This window comes from Panthera leo, chromosome D2 (genome assembly GCF_018350215.1).
Source record: "Panthera leo isolate Ple1 chromosome D2, P.leo_Ple1_pat1.1, whole genome shotgun sequence".
Lineage (NCBI taxonomy): Eukaryota > Metazoa > Chordata > Mammalia > Carnivora > Felidae > Panthera > Panthera leo.
In genome coordinates, this window is record NC_056689.1 from 30,374,035 (window position 1) to 30,387,391 (window position 13,357).

General features: G+C 57.2%; 1 protein-coding gene across 1 annotated transcript in view; it reads left to right on the forward strand.

Moving 5' to 3' along the window:
• The window catches only part of COL13A1 (collagen type XIII alpha 1 chain), a 146,499-nt gene that overhangs the window by 92,324 nt on the left and 40,818 nt on the right, over nt 1-13,357 (forward strand). The window contains exons 15-17 of the mRNA XM_042908404.1: nt 1,829-1,936; nt 4,293-4,319; nt 4,946-4,981. Coding sequence (XP_042764338.1) covers nt 1,829-1,936; nt 4,293-4,319; nt 4,946-4,981 — 171 coding nt within the window. The remainder of the gene's footprint in view (nt 1-1,828; nt 1,937-4,292; nt 4,320-4,945; nt 4,982-13,357) is intronic.

Here is a 13,357-nt window from a genome sequence, read left to right on the forward strand (position 1 = left end):
GGAGGAAAGAACAGGGGCCTCTCCTCTGCCTGCCGCAGGTTTTGCCCGGAGAATAAGATTTTTATGCTGTCGGCCCTCATAGGACATAGAAAGGCTTGTCCATTTCCTATCGATAAACCAGTATTGATTTTACAGGCTCTGTAAGAGGCTTAAACGTTGAGTCTAACATCTGCTGACAGAGGACACTGTATGAAATACGATGTACTTAGCAGATGGTGTTGGAGGTCACTTCCAAAGTGCAGAAAGTTGGACAGTGAGTCGTTTTTTCTGGGGGAGGGGGCTTATTTTGAATGAATAAGAATAGTCCAGAGTTCCAAGTTTGGGTCCTGGCTCCCCACTGAATTCTCCACGTGGCCTCCGTCAGGGAGATCCACTTCTCCGAGCCCGTTTTCTCTTCTGCAAAACGCGACTTGTGACCCATCGCTGCCCCTGCCTCCTCCACCATGGACACTCCGCGCCCTGCAGCGGCTTCTCAGAGTGGGCAGCAGGACGAAACCCCGGGTCATCTGCGCCAGCCCGTCCCGGCCAAGGGAGGTTGAAGCAGGTGCTGCTAGGATCCCACAGTCCTCCTTCTGAAGCTGGGCGCCCCCACCCGTACTCATCATTTCCTCCTGTGGGAATTGCCGAGAGCACACTGAAGCCGCACCTCCGGCCGCCTGTGTCCCCCTGCATCCCAGCCTGGAGCTCTCGCACGCCTGCCCGGCCATCCGCAGGGATGGGCTCCCTCTCACAGGAGCTGAGCCCAGATGGTCCGTGGGGAGGTCGCTTAGAAAATAATATGACAGCATCGGTCTAGATCTAGGATGATTCGGCTTGGCCCCCAGTCCCATGATCTGGGTCACATGGCCAGGCTCTCTCCTCCTCCTGAGGGGGACCCGATGCCACCCCTAGCTCCCTGGGCCCTCGGTCCACCCTGGGCACAGGGACGGTGGGTGACAAAGGCTGGGCTCAGAGCAGCTGACTGAGGAGTAGGGGTGGGGCAAAAGAACACTAACTGAGACCCATACAGGCATAAAGCACTTTACGGTTTCAAAACTCAACCAAGTTCAGGGCTGCCAACTCAATTGTCCTGTGAAGCCAGGCACAGATCATGTAGGTGACAGAAGCAGGCCTCACGCAGAAAGGATGGGGGAGGGGAAACCCAGGCCACCTGGACCCGGGGCTCCGTCTGTGATCACCCGCAGGAATGTGGGCCTCGAGGGACAGGGCTCTCCCTGTGCCATCAGAAGCCCCCAGCCCAAATGTTTTACATAAAATCACTCACCCAGTTGTTTAGTGAGCCACACCAACTTCTGCGGCGTGTGACCTAAGGCCCTCCTTTGACCGTCCGAGTCAGACAATCAGACAGCAAAATCCTGCGGCAGGAAACGGAAGCAGAAATGTACTGCTCTCCTTCGATGCCCGGCGGGTGGGTGTAGAGAGAGGATGTGACCGTTCACACGGAGGGAGGAGCCGAGGCAGGCCAGGCTGAAGACCACCTGGGCTGGACCCCGGCCATCTGACCAGGCCGGAAATATGCTCGAGGTCAGGTGGGGTCTTCTTGCTCACTCCTCTGCCTCTGGTCCCGGCAGGGCTCCTGCTCAGGGGCCAGCCGCTAGTGTGGCAGATCCTCTCTGGACCCCTCCTCTTGGGAGCCGAGTGTCTTGGCCGTCTCCTTGCTGCCACTGGTCCCTGCATGCAGTCACCACCACGGCATCATCACTGTCACGCCCCACCACCTTCCCACCAGAGCCCACGATAGGGCCCTCACCGGGTGCATGGCACTGGGGCGGGAGCTGTTCCCCAGCCCTGAGGGTCTCCCTCTAACTCTCATTTCCACCAATCTCAGGGTGAACAGGGCCAGGCCGGTATCCAAGGACCACCGGGGCCACCAGGCCCCCCTGGACCGAGCGGACCTCTGGGGCCCCCGGGACTGCCAGGGCCCATGGGGCCACCCGTAAGTATCTCCTTCCTCTCTCTACCACCTCCTCTCCCAAGGTTTGTCCCAAGAATTCTCTGGAAGCATCCCAACTTTGCATAACTGACAAGAATCTAACAGGCAGAAACACCTAACAGGCAGAAACACCTTGGCAAGGCCATTGGACATAGGCGGGTCACGCAAGAAGCTACCCATCCCTGCCCAACTCAACTGTTGCACTCTGGTTCTGAAAACCCAGCTCCTGAGGCCAGGCCTCAATTCCAGTCTTTGCCTTCCGGGCAGGAAATCACTAAGAGGCTGCCCCTTTCCCAGCCTCGGCAGAGAAGAGCTTGGAGAGAAAGTTCCCAGGGCCACCTTTGAAGGCTGTCCCCTGACCCCTGGGCTTAGAAAAACCTGAGTTGGGGGCAGTGGGTTCTGAAGAAGGTAGCTAAGGGCCATCTGACCACCCGGCACCCTAATGAATATGTCTTTGCTGCTGTATGTGGGTTTTGCACCCCTGGGCTGCCTTCCAGCCAATCTGGATGTCTGGTAAGCCAGGGGGACCCTGAATCAAGCCTGAGGATTGGATCAATGCTGTAGCCAAGGGAGGTCAACAGGTGCCTCCTCCAGACCAGACCATGTTCAGGCAGTAGGTCAAGCCACCAAGGTTTCCAAGCCTTGGTCAAGACCCCGCTCTCCTGGCCTATTTAATGCAACAGAGAACCAAGGCAGAATAACCTGGATTTCTTTGCAGAAAATGGGTCCTCTCAGTCTTTGAGGTAAGACTAAGGCCATATGTTTCTGAAGGGACAGGGTTAAAGGCAACATCTGTTCAACATGGTTTATTCACATGATTGAAGGAAACCTTTATCCTTCTTATGACAAAAGCATCATACATTCATTGAGAAAAATTTCGAAGATGGACAAAGTGTTTTAAAGCGTCTATTTTGCCCTATGCATAGAGTTCCCCGTTATTAACATTTCGGAGGGCCCTTCCATTTTTCTCCTTAGACGTAGCAGCACTCACGCATTTTCCAGGTCCGCAAGCGTGCTGAATAATATAACGGTTTGTGTCCTCTTATGTTTTTTACTTAATATCATAAACCACTCCCTTTCCTACGGCCGAAGTCCCCCGTGATGTGGATCTTAGGGCTGCTGCTGGGCCTATTTACAAATAGTTAATGAGTTCCTTCTGTAATATATAGCCTTGACCATAAATGTGTGTGTGCATCTCTGATTCTTTCGCTGCAACAGATTCCCAGAGGTGGGGAATTGCTAGGTCAGCGATGTCCCTGCCAAATAGTCCTCGATGACAACAGCTACTTTCCAGGTCACTCGGCCACAAACCTGGGCCCCTCAGCTGCTCTTGCCACCGATGCTGAGGTCCTGGTGTAGCTGAGGTTGCTACCAATGCCGGGCAACAGCCCTGGCCGCCCAGGGCACCCAGCTTGGCACCTCAGCAGTGTGAAAACCTAGCTTGCCAGCTCTCCCGCCCAGCTTGACCTCCACAATAGATTTTAAATATTTCTGTTTTGGACCCCGGGGAGAAATATTAGTCTCACTTCTATGGGTTTGGAGATGGGAAAATGGAAAGCCTGAAAGGAAGTGAAATTTAGGGACCTGAACCCAACCCAGCCAAGAAAACCAACAACGTACTCAAAATCCACTTCTTTGAGGACCCCTACCCCCCGCCCCCCCCAAACGTATCGGGTTCCTACTCACTGGACCCAAGCCAGATGGTTTTCTTTGTTAGGTTGTTTATAAAGAAGAAAAACCAGGAAGCATGTTTTGAAACCAATTGAAACAGACCAGATTTGGGCATTTTGGTTTCCTTCAGCCCACGTTTGCTGCCCACACCTACGCCCCAGACCACAGTGGAGCCACAGCCTTCCTTCGCCTCTCCCTTGGGCTCCCGCAGGCCCTGGGCCCACACCACCTCCCCACGGCTAACTGCCGTGGTCACAGCGCCCTGGGGCAGAAGGAGACAGAAGGCTCTTCAGGAGGCTGACAGGGCCAAAGAAAGGCAAAACCCAGGCTCTGTTGGGCAAGGTCGGCTTCCCAGGGAGGGGTCCCAATTAGGAGGCGGGTGGGCGGGGACCTGGACCAAACCACACCGTCAAATTAGCAGGATGCCTATTTTCCAGTGGGCGGGCACAGCAGAGATGCCCACGGTGCCCACATGGCACCAAAGAGGCCCTCGAGCCTGTCGTCCCCGTGTGCCCTCGGCAGGTTTCAGATACCGGTCCAGGATCTTCTAGACCCGCTCCCTAGCACATCCAGAACTCATTATCGCTGCTCGGGCCCTCCTCTGGCCCGGCCTCCACCGCGCACACACCTAACCTGCACTGTCTCCCTGCAGAGCCCATCTCTACTCACCTTGCTCTTGCTTCCACAGGGCTTACCTGGGCCTCCAGGACCAAAGGTGAGGGCCCTTTGGGGTGACACACTGAATGGGTGGGAGCGCTGTCTGCGGGGGGAGACTCAGCACCTAAGGCTGTTGAGTAAGGAGCTGAGAGGGACCTCAGTGAGGGACGGATCACGCCTGGCCCGCTCCCAAAGCGCCACTCCCCTCTTGGGAATTGCCTGGGTCCCCTAGGCATTGCACACTTTTGTGTGCAGGCACGATGACGAGTATGGGAGCCGCGGCCCCACCCTCCGAGGAGCTTAGAGTCTGGCTGGAAACTCCAGGTTGATGCCCGGGGCACTGTCACAACGTCCCAATAAAAGAGCGATTCACCTGGAGTCCGAACCGGAAGGGGCCTGCGGGGTCATCGGGTTTCTAGTGAGACCTTGTGTGGAGGCCCAAAGTGTCAGACTCTCCCTCTGAAGCCGGGGACCCCGGGGCTCTGGGGACAAGAAGTCGCAAAGCACTGACCGTGCCTGGCCACGTGGCACGTGTGTTTCAGAGGAAGCAGAGCTATTGATCCAGGGTTGGCTGGAAGTTGGGAGGATTCGCAGTCGTTGAGACGAGGAAGGGCAATGTGAGGGCGACAGTGCGAGCCAGAATTTGGGAAAGTCCCACTAACGGTCTTCTCTTCGTTCCCCCAGGGAGACCCAGGAATCCAGGGCTACCACGGCCGAAAGGTAAGGAGGAGCGGGAGGGAGAAGGAAGGATCTTACCTCCCGCCCCCCCTAGCAACCCAAGTGGGACTTCACCATGACGCATGCGGGGTCAGGACTTGTGCCCATGCGTGTTTGCACACACGCTTGCCCAGTGTGAGCCTCAAACTTGTGAGGTTGGCTGGACAGGAGTTTGCGTCTCCACTGGGGGGAGGAGGAGGCTCAGAGGGGCAAGACCTTAGGTGATGAGTGGCCCAGCCAGACCTCAGACTCAGGTGGGTCCCCTACCACCAACTGGGGCCCTGTATCTGTACCAAGGCAGTCAGGTTCTCACTGGCCCCCTGAGGGCCTGGTAAATGGGAACAGATTACCAGGGCCCACCCTGGGCAGAGCTCCATGCTGAGCATGGTGGGGAATATGGAGGTGGGGTCCCAACCCCGCTCTCTGGCAACTTGCAGTCCAGAGAGACAGAGATTCCTGTACAAATAATCCCGGTGAAGGCAGGTTGTGCTAAGCTACCATCACAAAGCACTGTGTGAATATGGGTAGTGGGGTAGAGAGATTCATCCCAGGCTGGGAGGGGTTTGGGAAGTCTTCGGGGAGAAAACAGCCTGTGAGCTCAATCTTGGTGAATGGGTGGGCGTATCGGTTATCCGTAGCTGTGTAGCAAACCGTCCCAAACTTCCTGGCTTCAAGTGGTAATTTATTTCTCACTCTGGTTCTGTGGATTGGCCATCTGGGAGTTCTGCTGGTCTCCTCTGGGCTCGCTCGGGCCGTTGCGTTAGATGACGGGTGGAAAGGCCAGAGAGGCCAAGACGGTCTCATCCGCACGTTTGGGGGTTGGTGCTGGCCGTGGTCTGGGTGTCTCTGTTCTCCCCCGTGTGGCGTTTCAGCCATCGGCAGGCGACACAGGTTTTCTTACAGCATGGCAGGCCCAAGGCAGTGTTCAAACCCGCAAACATTGAGAGCACAAGAGCTTTTCCAAAGCGGTCAAGGCAGCACACTTTCTGCTATCCTATTGGTCAGAGGAAGTCACGTGGCTAAGTCACGCGCGTCAGTGGGGTGCTGGAGGAGACGCTGCCTCCACTTCTTGTGGAAGGAATAGCAAAGCACCCATGGCCGTTTTTAATCCCCCACGGTGATCCTTCAACCAGCAGATCTGAAGGGACATGGCACTTTAGACAGGGAAACAAGTTGAGCAAAGGCCCAGGGGCAGTCATTACAATAACGATAATAACTTACAAATAATGTTAATAATAGTCACCACTTACTGAATGCCTACCATGTGCCCAGGCTGTCCTTCAATGTGACCTGCGTTATTTCTAATCCTAAGACCACGCTGCGAGGCTGGTACTATTCTTTTTTTCTTTTTTTTAAATGCTTATTTATTTTTGAGAGAGAGAGAGAGAGCAGGGGAGGGGCAGAGAGAGAGGGAGACAGGATCTGAAACGGGCTCTGGGCTGACAGCAGCGAGCCTGACTCGGGGCTCGAACTCATGGACCGTGAGATCGTGACCTGAGCCGAAGTCGGACGCTTAACCGGCTGAGCCGCCCAGGCACCCTGAGGCCGGTGCTACTCTCCTGTTTAACAAATGACACTGAGGCTTGCCCAAAGTGTCATGGCTCCTCAGGGACAGAGCAGGAACTCCAGCCCAGGCCTGGGTCCTTCCCGTGGTACCACCTGCCACAAGGAGCCTCATGCAGCCCTCTAGACCCAGCGCCAGGAGAAGGAAGGACGCAGGAAGGAGAGGGAGAACGAGAAGGGGGAGGGACTGGGGAACGGGCAAGATTGCTCTGGAGAAGCACATTCCTCACACTCTATAATCGGGCGGCTGCCATCACCACACTGTTTTATGGGAGCTTGGCGGGGGGGCAGGGGGCCAAAATGGCAAGACCTGAGAGACCTTTAATTAGTTCTGCACAAACTGAGAAATTTGTGTTGTGTCAGGAAGTGGAAATTATAGCCTCTGCGGTTGCTTCCATCCACACACACAGGCTTACAAAATTTGCTGCCTCCTGGTTCCGTGCAGGCAGCCAGAAGTTCCCCCAGAGTCACCGCCATGCCAGCGGCGGGGAAACCGTGTGCCACGGCAGGCATCTGCATCCGCGGGCCCACTGGAAATCTGGCTCATCCAGAAAGGAGCTTGGGGGTCTATTTTCCTGAGGTGGGAGCAGCCTCAGCTCAGGGCCAGGGTGTCAAGGGACTCTCAAGAGGCTACAAGTGCCCGTCCCACTGCCCCAGACCCACTGGGGCTGTGGGTGTCTCGAGCCAGTGACCACCATATTCAGGCAAAAGTTTGCTTCCCGTCGGAGCGCCGAGACAAGGATGCTGGTGCCCAGGGACAGGTGCCCAGGGACTTCCCATCTCGGGTTTAGCCAAAGTTCACGTGCTCCCTATCCCACCGGTCCTGACCATGGCCCATTAGAGCTCTGTATCCCCCCGCGTACAGATGAGAAGTTCAGAGAAGTCAGTCCTTTGCCCAAGGTTGCACGGCTGCCGAAAGATCATGCTGGAATCGGAGGCCAGGTCTCATGAGTCCAAGCCCAGGGGCCAGTCTTCTGGCCCAGACACAGAAGTGAGTGTCTACTCAGAGGGTGTCAGCCTAGGCTAAGCTAGCTGTGCACGGACTGTCCTCCCTGTGCCTTCCCTGGAATGTGGAGGCTTATCCCCCGAACTCCTTCTTTGTCTATCTATCTATTCTCTCTTTTCCTCTCTCCTCCCCTCTGTACTTGGAAGGGGCGTGCAGAGGAGACAGCTGGGTGCTGGCAACAGGCACCCACCCCAGCACCCAGGGAGGAGTGAGCGCTGGCGGTGGGAGCACCATACCGGGGCAGAGGCCATAGGACGGCCCCTGTGTTTCGGGTGCAAGGGGAACCCATGGGGTAACCGACAGACCCACATCTGCTTCAATTCTCCGTCCTGGCGACCTGATACACAGGCAGGGAGCCTTTCTTTCAGCATGGGTGGAACTGAACTCTTAGCAAAGATGTTTCGTGGCCTGCAGAGTTTGCTAATGATTGGTTCTGTCCACCACCGTCACCCCTGGGCGGCTGGACCAGGCCTGGCATCCCTCTCAGTGACCAGCCAGGCCAGCAGGCAGTCTCCTTCCCTAGCTCCTTAGGATCAAAGCCCAGGGTGCCAGCAGGCCCCATGCTGCCCCCACCCCGCTCGGGACCAGCCACGCTGCCTAGACACTGTGAGTATTATCGTGTACCCATGTGGTACCGATTTGATCCAAATTTACGACCACCGATCTACTTTAAATGTGTCGTACGATCCAACGTGTGTTTAAAACATTGCAACCTTGGCTCTCTCTCGAGGGGATCGACGGGTATTGTCAGACGGTATGTAGATCACAAAACCTGGTGAGAGCCCCTCTCTAAGCGTGTCGGAGCTGGTCCATCTGACCCGGCAGCAGGGGGTGCACTGGCGCGGGGCGGTCAGCGGTAAGCCTTGGGGTCTGCATGAAGGACCAGGACTGAGGCACACACTCCCTCCCCGCAGGCTAGGGGCTGTACGTTTTCAGACCAGGGGAGGCAGGCTGGGACGGCCCCCTGTTAGAGCAGCTTCCAACTGCGGTCACTCCTTGCGGAGGCTGTGGGGCTCCCAAGGGACATCAGCTGGGCCCTAAGGTGGGATGTCTAGGGCGCTGGAGTGAGGGCGAGAGGAGCAGACGCTCTCCTACCCGGTCCAAGTTGGGCCCCCGCCATATGGCCACGCCGGCCCTTCCCACACTCCTTCAATCCTTCTCCAACAGGGTGTGATCATCCCGATCTGCCAGTCACAGCAGGGGGCCGTGTGGGTGGACACATTTCTGTAGAAGGACCGCTAGTATCATTAAGCTGCCTTACCGGGTCTTTTCAACATGCCAGGCTGCGTACGTGGCACTTTGCATACATCATGTTCCTGGATCCTTATAGCAACCCTGTGAGGAAGGTTTTATTCTTAACCCTAACTTACAGATGAGCAAACTGAGGCCCAAAGAGGTGAGTTCCAGAAGGTCCACAGGCAGGAAGTAGTAACCCAGTTCTGTCTGACCCCCGCATCTTTGCCATGAAGGACTTTACTTTGCTCTGAATGACTTTACTACCTGGGCCTTATGGCAGGGCGGTGGGGGGCAGGGGTGGGGGGTGGCCATGATTTCCGGTAGGCCCTCCTCCCCCAGAAAGAAGACGGGTGGGGGTGGGCTGATCTCCTTCCCATGAGAAAAGGCTGTGGCTGGATTCAGGCCTTTCTCTGAGCTTCCCAGGCTCTCTGCGAGCAGAACTCGGGGGCCTTGGTGCATTTCGGTCAAAGAGCCCAGGAAGTGGAGCGCTTTGTCCATTGGCCTTGATTCCTCCTCCCTCCCCACCCCCCAATGATTGCCCCAAGGAGTTAGCATGGTACCAGGCCTTCAGTAAAACCAGGAGAAGGCAGCTTGTCTCAGGGCCCCACTACAGCTATGCCTGAGACCCCCCCTCCGCACCCCTGTGGCTCTCAGAGGGCCTGAGCAACCCCAGGCTCCACAGGGCACTCACGTGCAGCCCCGGGCTCCATGCCGAGGGCAGCCGTGGCTGCAGGAGCCTTCTGGGGTGGGGACAGCACTTTCTTTCACAACCATGAAATCCCAGTGGGAACATCCAGACTATTTCAGTTAAAGCAGATCAGGGATCCCCGACATAGGCCTCAGATCTGAGGCCTCGCGGGGACTGGGAGTCTCACCCCGCCGGCCTCCAGCCCCTAGCCTGTGCTCTCTGGGCCCTGTTTCTCCCACACTCCAAAGCCCACAGATTAATTAGAGCTGACTTTTCTTTTTGGAGCTAACTACAAAATCAACCGATCTCAAATCGAGATTACAAGCCAGCCGCCCTTCCAAAACCCTGGCCTTCAATGGGGCGCCTGACCCCGGTAATTCCCAAGATCACTTCCTGCCGGTCCTAATTACCGGAGGGCCTGGCATCCCCCTGGTTCCAGGCCTCTCCTGTCTGGAGCTGGCTAGGGCAGCGAAGAAGGAAATGAGCTGCCTTTTCCTGGAAGGGAGTCCTAGAAACCCTTTAGAGGAAAGAGAGACATTAGCCCTCCTCACCCAGCTTTCCCAGCCCGGGAAAGGGCCCTGGGCCAGGCCCGAGGCCTGAGCCGCCTGCTGGCCTCCCCCCACACACCCCCACCTCCTCCCTTCCCTGCAGCCTTCCACTCCCCACACTCAGACAGGCCTTCCTCCTCCCTGCAGAGAACAAAGAGTCTGTGTGTGGAGCTGCTCTGCCCGGCCCCTCCCGCCCTCCGGGGCCGCAGAGGGAGCTTCACGCTAGGGAGGTCCCTGCATCACCCCACACTCCTCTGGCCCGACCTGCGCTTGGCTGGGAGCTGACCTTGAAGCCCCCCACCTCCCTCCAGCCTATGTCTTCTTGCCAAGTCCCTGCCCCGCTTGTTCAACAAGCAGTAAATCACCAATTAAGAGGCCGCTCCCACGGGACAGGAGCGTGGCCATTTTGTGCTCCAAGGAGCCGGCCTTTATCCTGTCGTCTCAGTAAATGATGGGTCCCTCCACCTGGAAGTGGGGACCAGAAAAGAAACCCTACTGATGCTACAAGGCGCTCCTGTACAAGGCCCAGCTGGAGAGTCAGTGGCCTCATAAAAGTCAGGGCTAGGGCAGGCCTTCAAGGTCATTGCAGGCAGCCCCTGCTCTACCCACCTGTGCTCACCCAGAGCTTTCTAAGCCACAATGACTGGAATCTACCCGTTCCCGGCCAGCAATCGGGCATTGGTTCTTGACAGCCTCTTGGGTCAAGAGCCAGCCTCCCAAGTGGGGGGATGTCCCGGCCTGGGGGTCGCTGGCCTGCTCCCACTGCAGCCTGTGCCATCCATGCTTTGTGCACCTGGGACAAGACTTGTGGTGCCCGCCTCCGCAGCTGCAGGGTGGCCCAGCAGGGGTCTCCAGGAGCCCGCTGGGGGAGCTCCTGGGGCCCCCTGGGAAGACAAGAGAAGGCAAATATGGAGGAGTTAAATTGGGGATCTTGGACTTGGACACACTTGGAGGACGCCCTCCGCACCCGAGATGAAGACACTAGCAAGTTAGTGAATCGAAATTTAGCACAATTCCAAACTTAAGCCTTTTGAAGGGGAATGCTTTTCATTGGAAAGAAGGAGCTTGTAAATCTGCCCCCACAAAGACACACGGAGGGGAAAAACTGTGGGAACAAAGGTGTCGTGGTCCCCCTTTTAGCGATAGCCCCCAGAAGCTCGCTTCTCACTCCCTGCAAACAGATGCCCTTGCCCACAGCCACCCTGAAGTCCTTGACAATGACTCACCCCTGTCTCACCTCACAGATCCAGGAATCAGTGCTTCCTAGAGTAGGGCCAGGTCAGTCCCCAGGGCAGAGGTCAGGCTGGGGTAGACCCGGCCTGATGAGAGTGGAACGAGCCTGCAGGGTGGGGTCAGCGGGGGGTGCCCCTGCTTCCTGCCCAGCAGAGGGGTGGGAGTGAGGGAGGCCTGAGAATGGGATCAAGGGAGCCTGGGTCGCCTGCAGAATTAAAAGACTTGACCCAGAGGGGAGGGAAAGGGCAAAGGTCAGCCACGCTAACGAGGAGGGCTGCCTCCTTAGGCTCCAAGGGGCCCAGATTTCCCTGGAGTGGATGGTTTTGTCCTTTCATACGAGCTGGCACGGGCTGAAGACAACCCCAATTAGCCAGAAACCTTCACTCGCTGGTGTCACTGCTTCTGCTGAGGTTGGAGACAGAAGCCCAGAGGCGGGGTTTGGGCAGACCCGCCACCCCCCTTCTTGAAGCATCAGCAGGTGTCCCCCCGCCCCCGGGTAGGAGGGAAGGAAAGCAGAGACCCACTGAGACTCCTCCTAGACCAGCATTTTCCCCCACAGCTAAACTCCCACCTCCACAGCCTCGTTCTGGAGATGCCAACAGACCCAGGGGCCCCTCCCCAGCTCTGACCTCTCACCCCACTCAAGGCCTCACCTAGGCAGGGCTGGGGGTGATTGGAGAAAGCGGGTGGGGCAGGGGTGGGTGGGAGATCTCCAGTCTAACTCACGTTGCAGGTGAGGATCCTGGACCCAGAGAGGGAAGGTGGCTTACCCAGGGTCACACAGCCTTTCCTGACTCCCAGCCGGTTTCCCCAGATCAGGGTGGGAAGAGGCTGGCGGGGGCATTAAGGAAAGGCTGAGGGAAGGACAAGGGAAGAAGGGCTGAATAGTCAGGGACACCCAAGCCGATCTCCCACCTGTGCCTCCCCGCACCTGGTGTCTTAGGGCCAGTTGGAATGTTAGCAGGAGATCCTGGTTCTTTGAAGGAAAGGATGACAGGGGCCCTCAGCTGGCGCTACTGCGGGGAACGGGCACTGACACCATCGGTCACAAGCACCAGTTTTCTGACGAGGTCCTGTGGCACCCTCTGCTGGCCACAGAGCAGACCTGTGCTGGCAGGTGGGGCCCTACCCAGCTCTTCCCTCTGGGCCATGCCTGTGGTCAAAGACCCAGCCCCCCAGTGAGCTACCCAATGAGCCCCCCAATGAGTTGACCCGCTCACCCCTATGAGGCACAGACCTGAGGGGCCTCCAGCAGAGAGGGACTTTAGAATCAGCCCATCTGATGCTTGGGGTTGGCTTAGAGAAATGGGTACCTGGGCTTTGGCAGACAAAAGACCTGTGTTCTAATCCCTGCTCTGCACGACCTTGGCGATCATACCTGGCCTCTCTCTCTGAGTCAGTTTGTTCACCTGGGAACCAGGAATAGCATCAATTCCCACGTCGGAGAAGAGTCTTGGAGATTGAATACAGGGAAGCTGGAAAGCACTTAGCCCCATGCCAGACACAAGGCAGGCACAGTAAATGGCCCGGAAGAGGGATTTCCCGGAACTCGGTGGCTGGGGCAGACCTGGGGCGCTGACCCGTCTGCTGTGTTCACTTCCCGAGTACAGCTCCGCTGATCTTGCCTGTGGTTCAGGGGTCCTGGTGGGCCAGGGTGAGGAAGGGCTCCCGCGTTTAGAGCTAAAGATTCCGGGCCTGTTGCAGAATACAGAGACTTAGGCCAAAGAGGATGGAGGTAGACACTGGCCGTGCGTGCAAATTACAGATGCACAGTGGTCCCTACCACGCTGAAGAGCCAGCACTGGGTTATGGCACATAGCAAAAGCCTTCACAGAGGACGTGGTATGTGACCAGCTCCCCCCCCCCACACACACCCCCGCCGGCTGTTTTGAAGTGGGGAGAGTTATTGTCCAGCCTGTGCACTGGGGAGCTTAGCTGGAGGCCCGCGTGGAGGCCCGGTCATGCAGGACAGAGGTTGGAAGACATTCTACCTCTGGCGAGCAGAAGGGTGGGCAGGACTTCCCAGAAGATAGCAGAGACGGGGTGAGGGCAGTGGAAAAGACGGGAGACGGGTGGGGCCAGATCACCCCTTGCCCAGAAGCCTG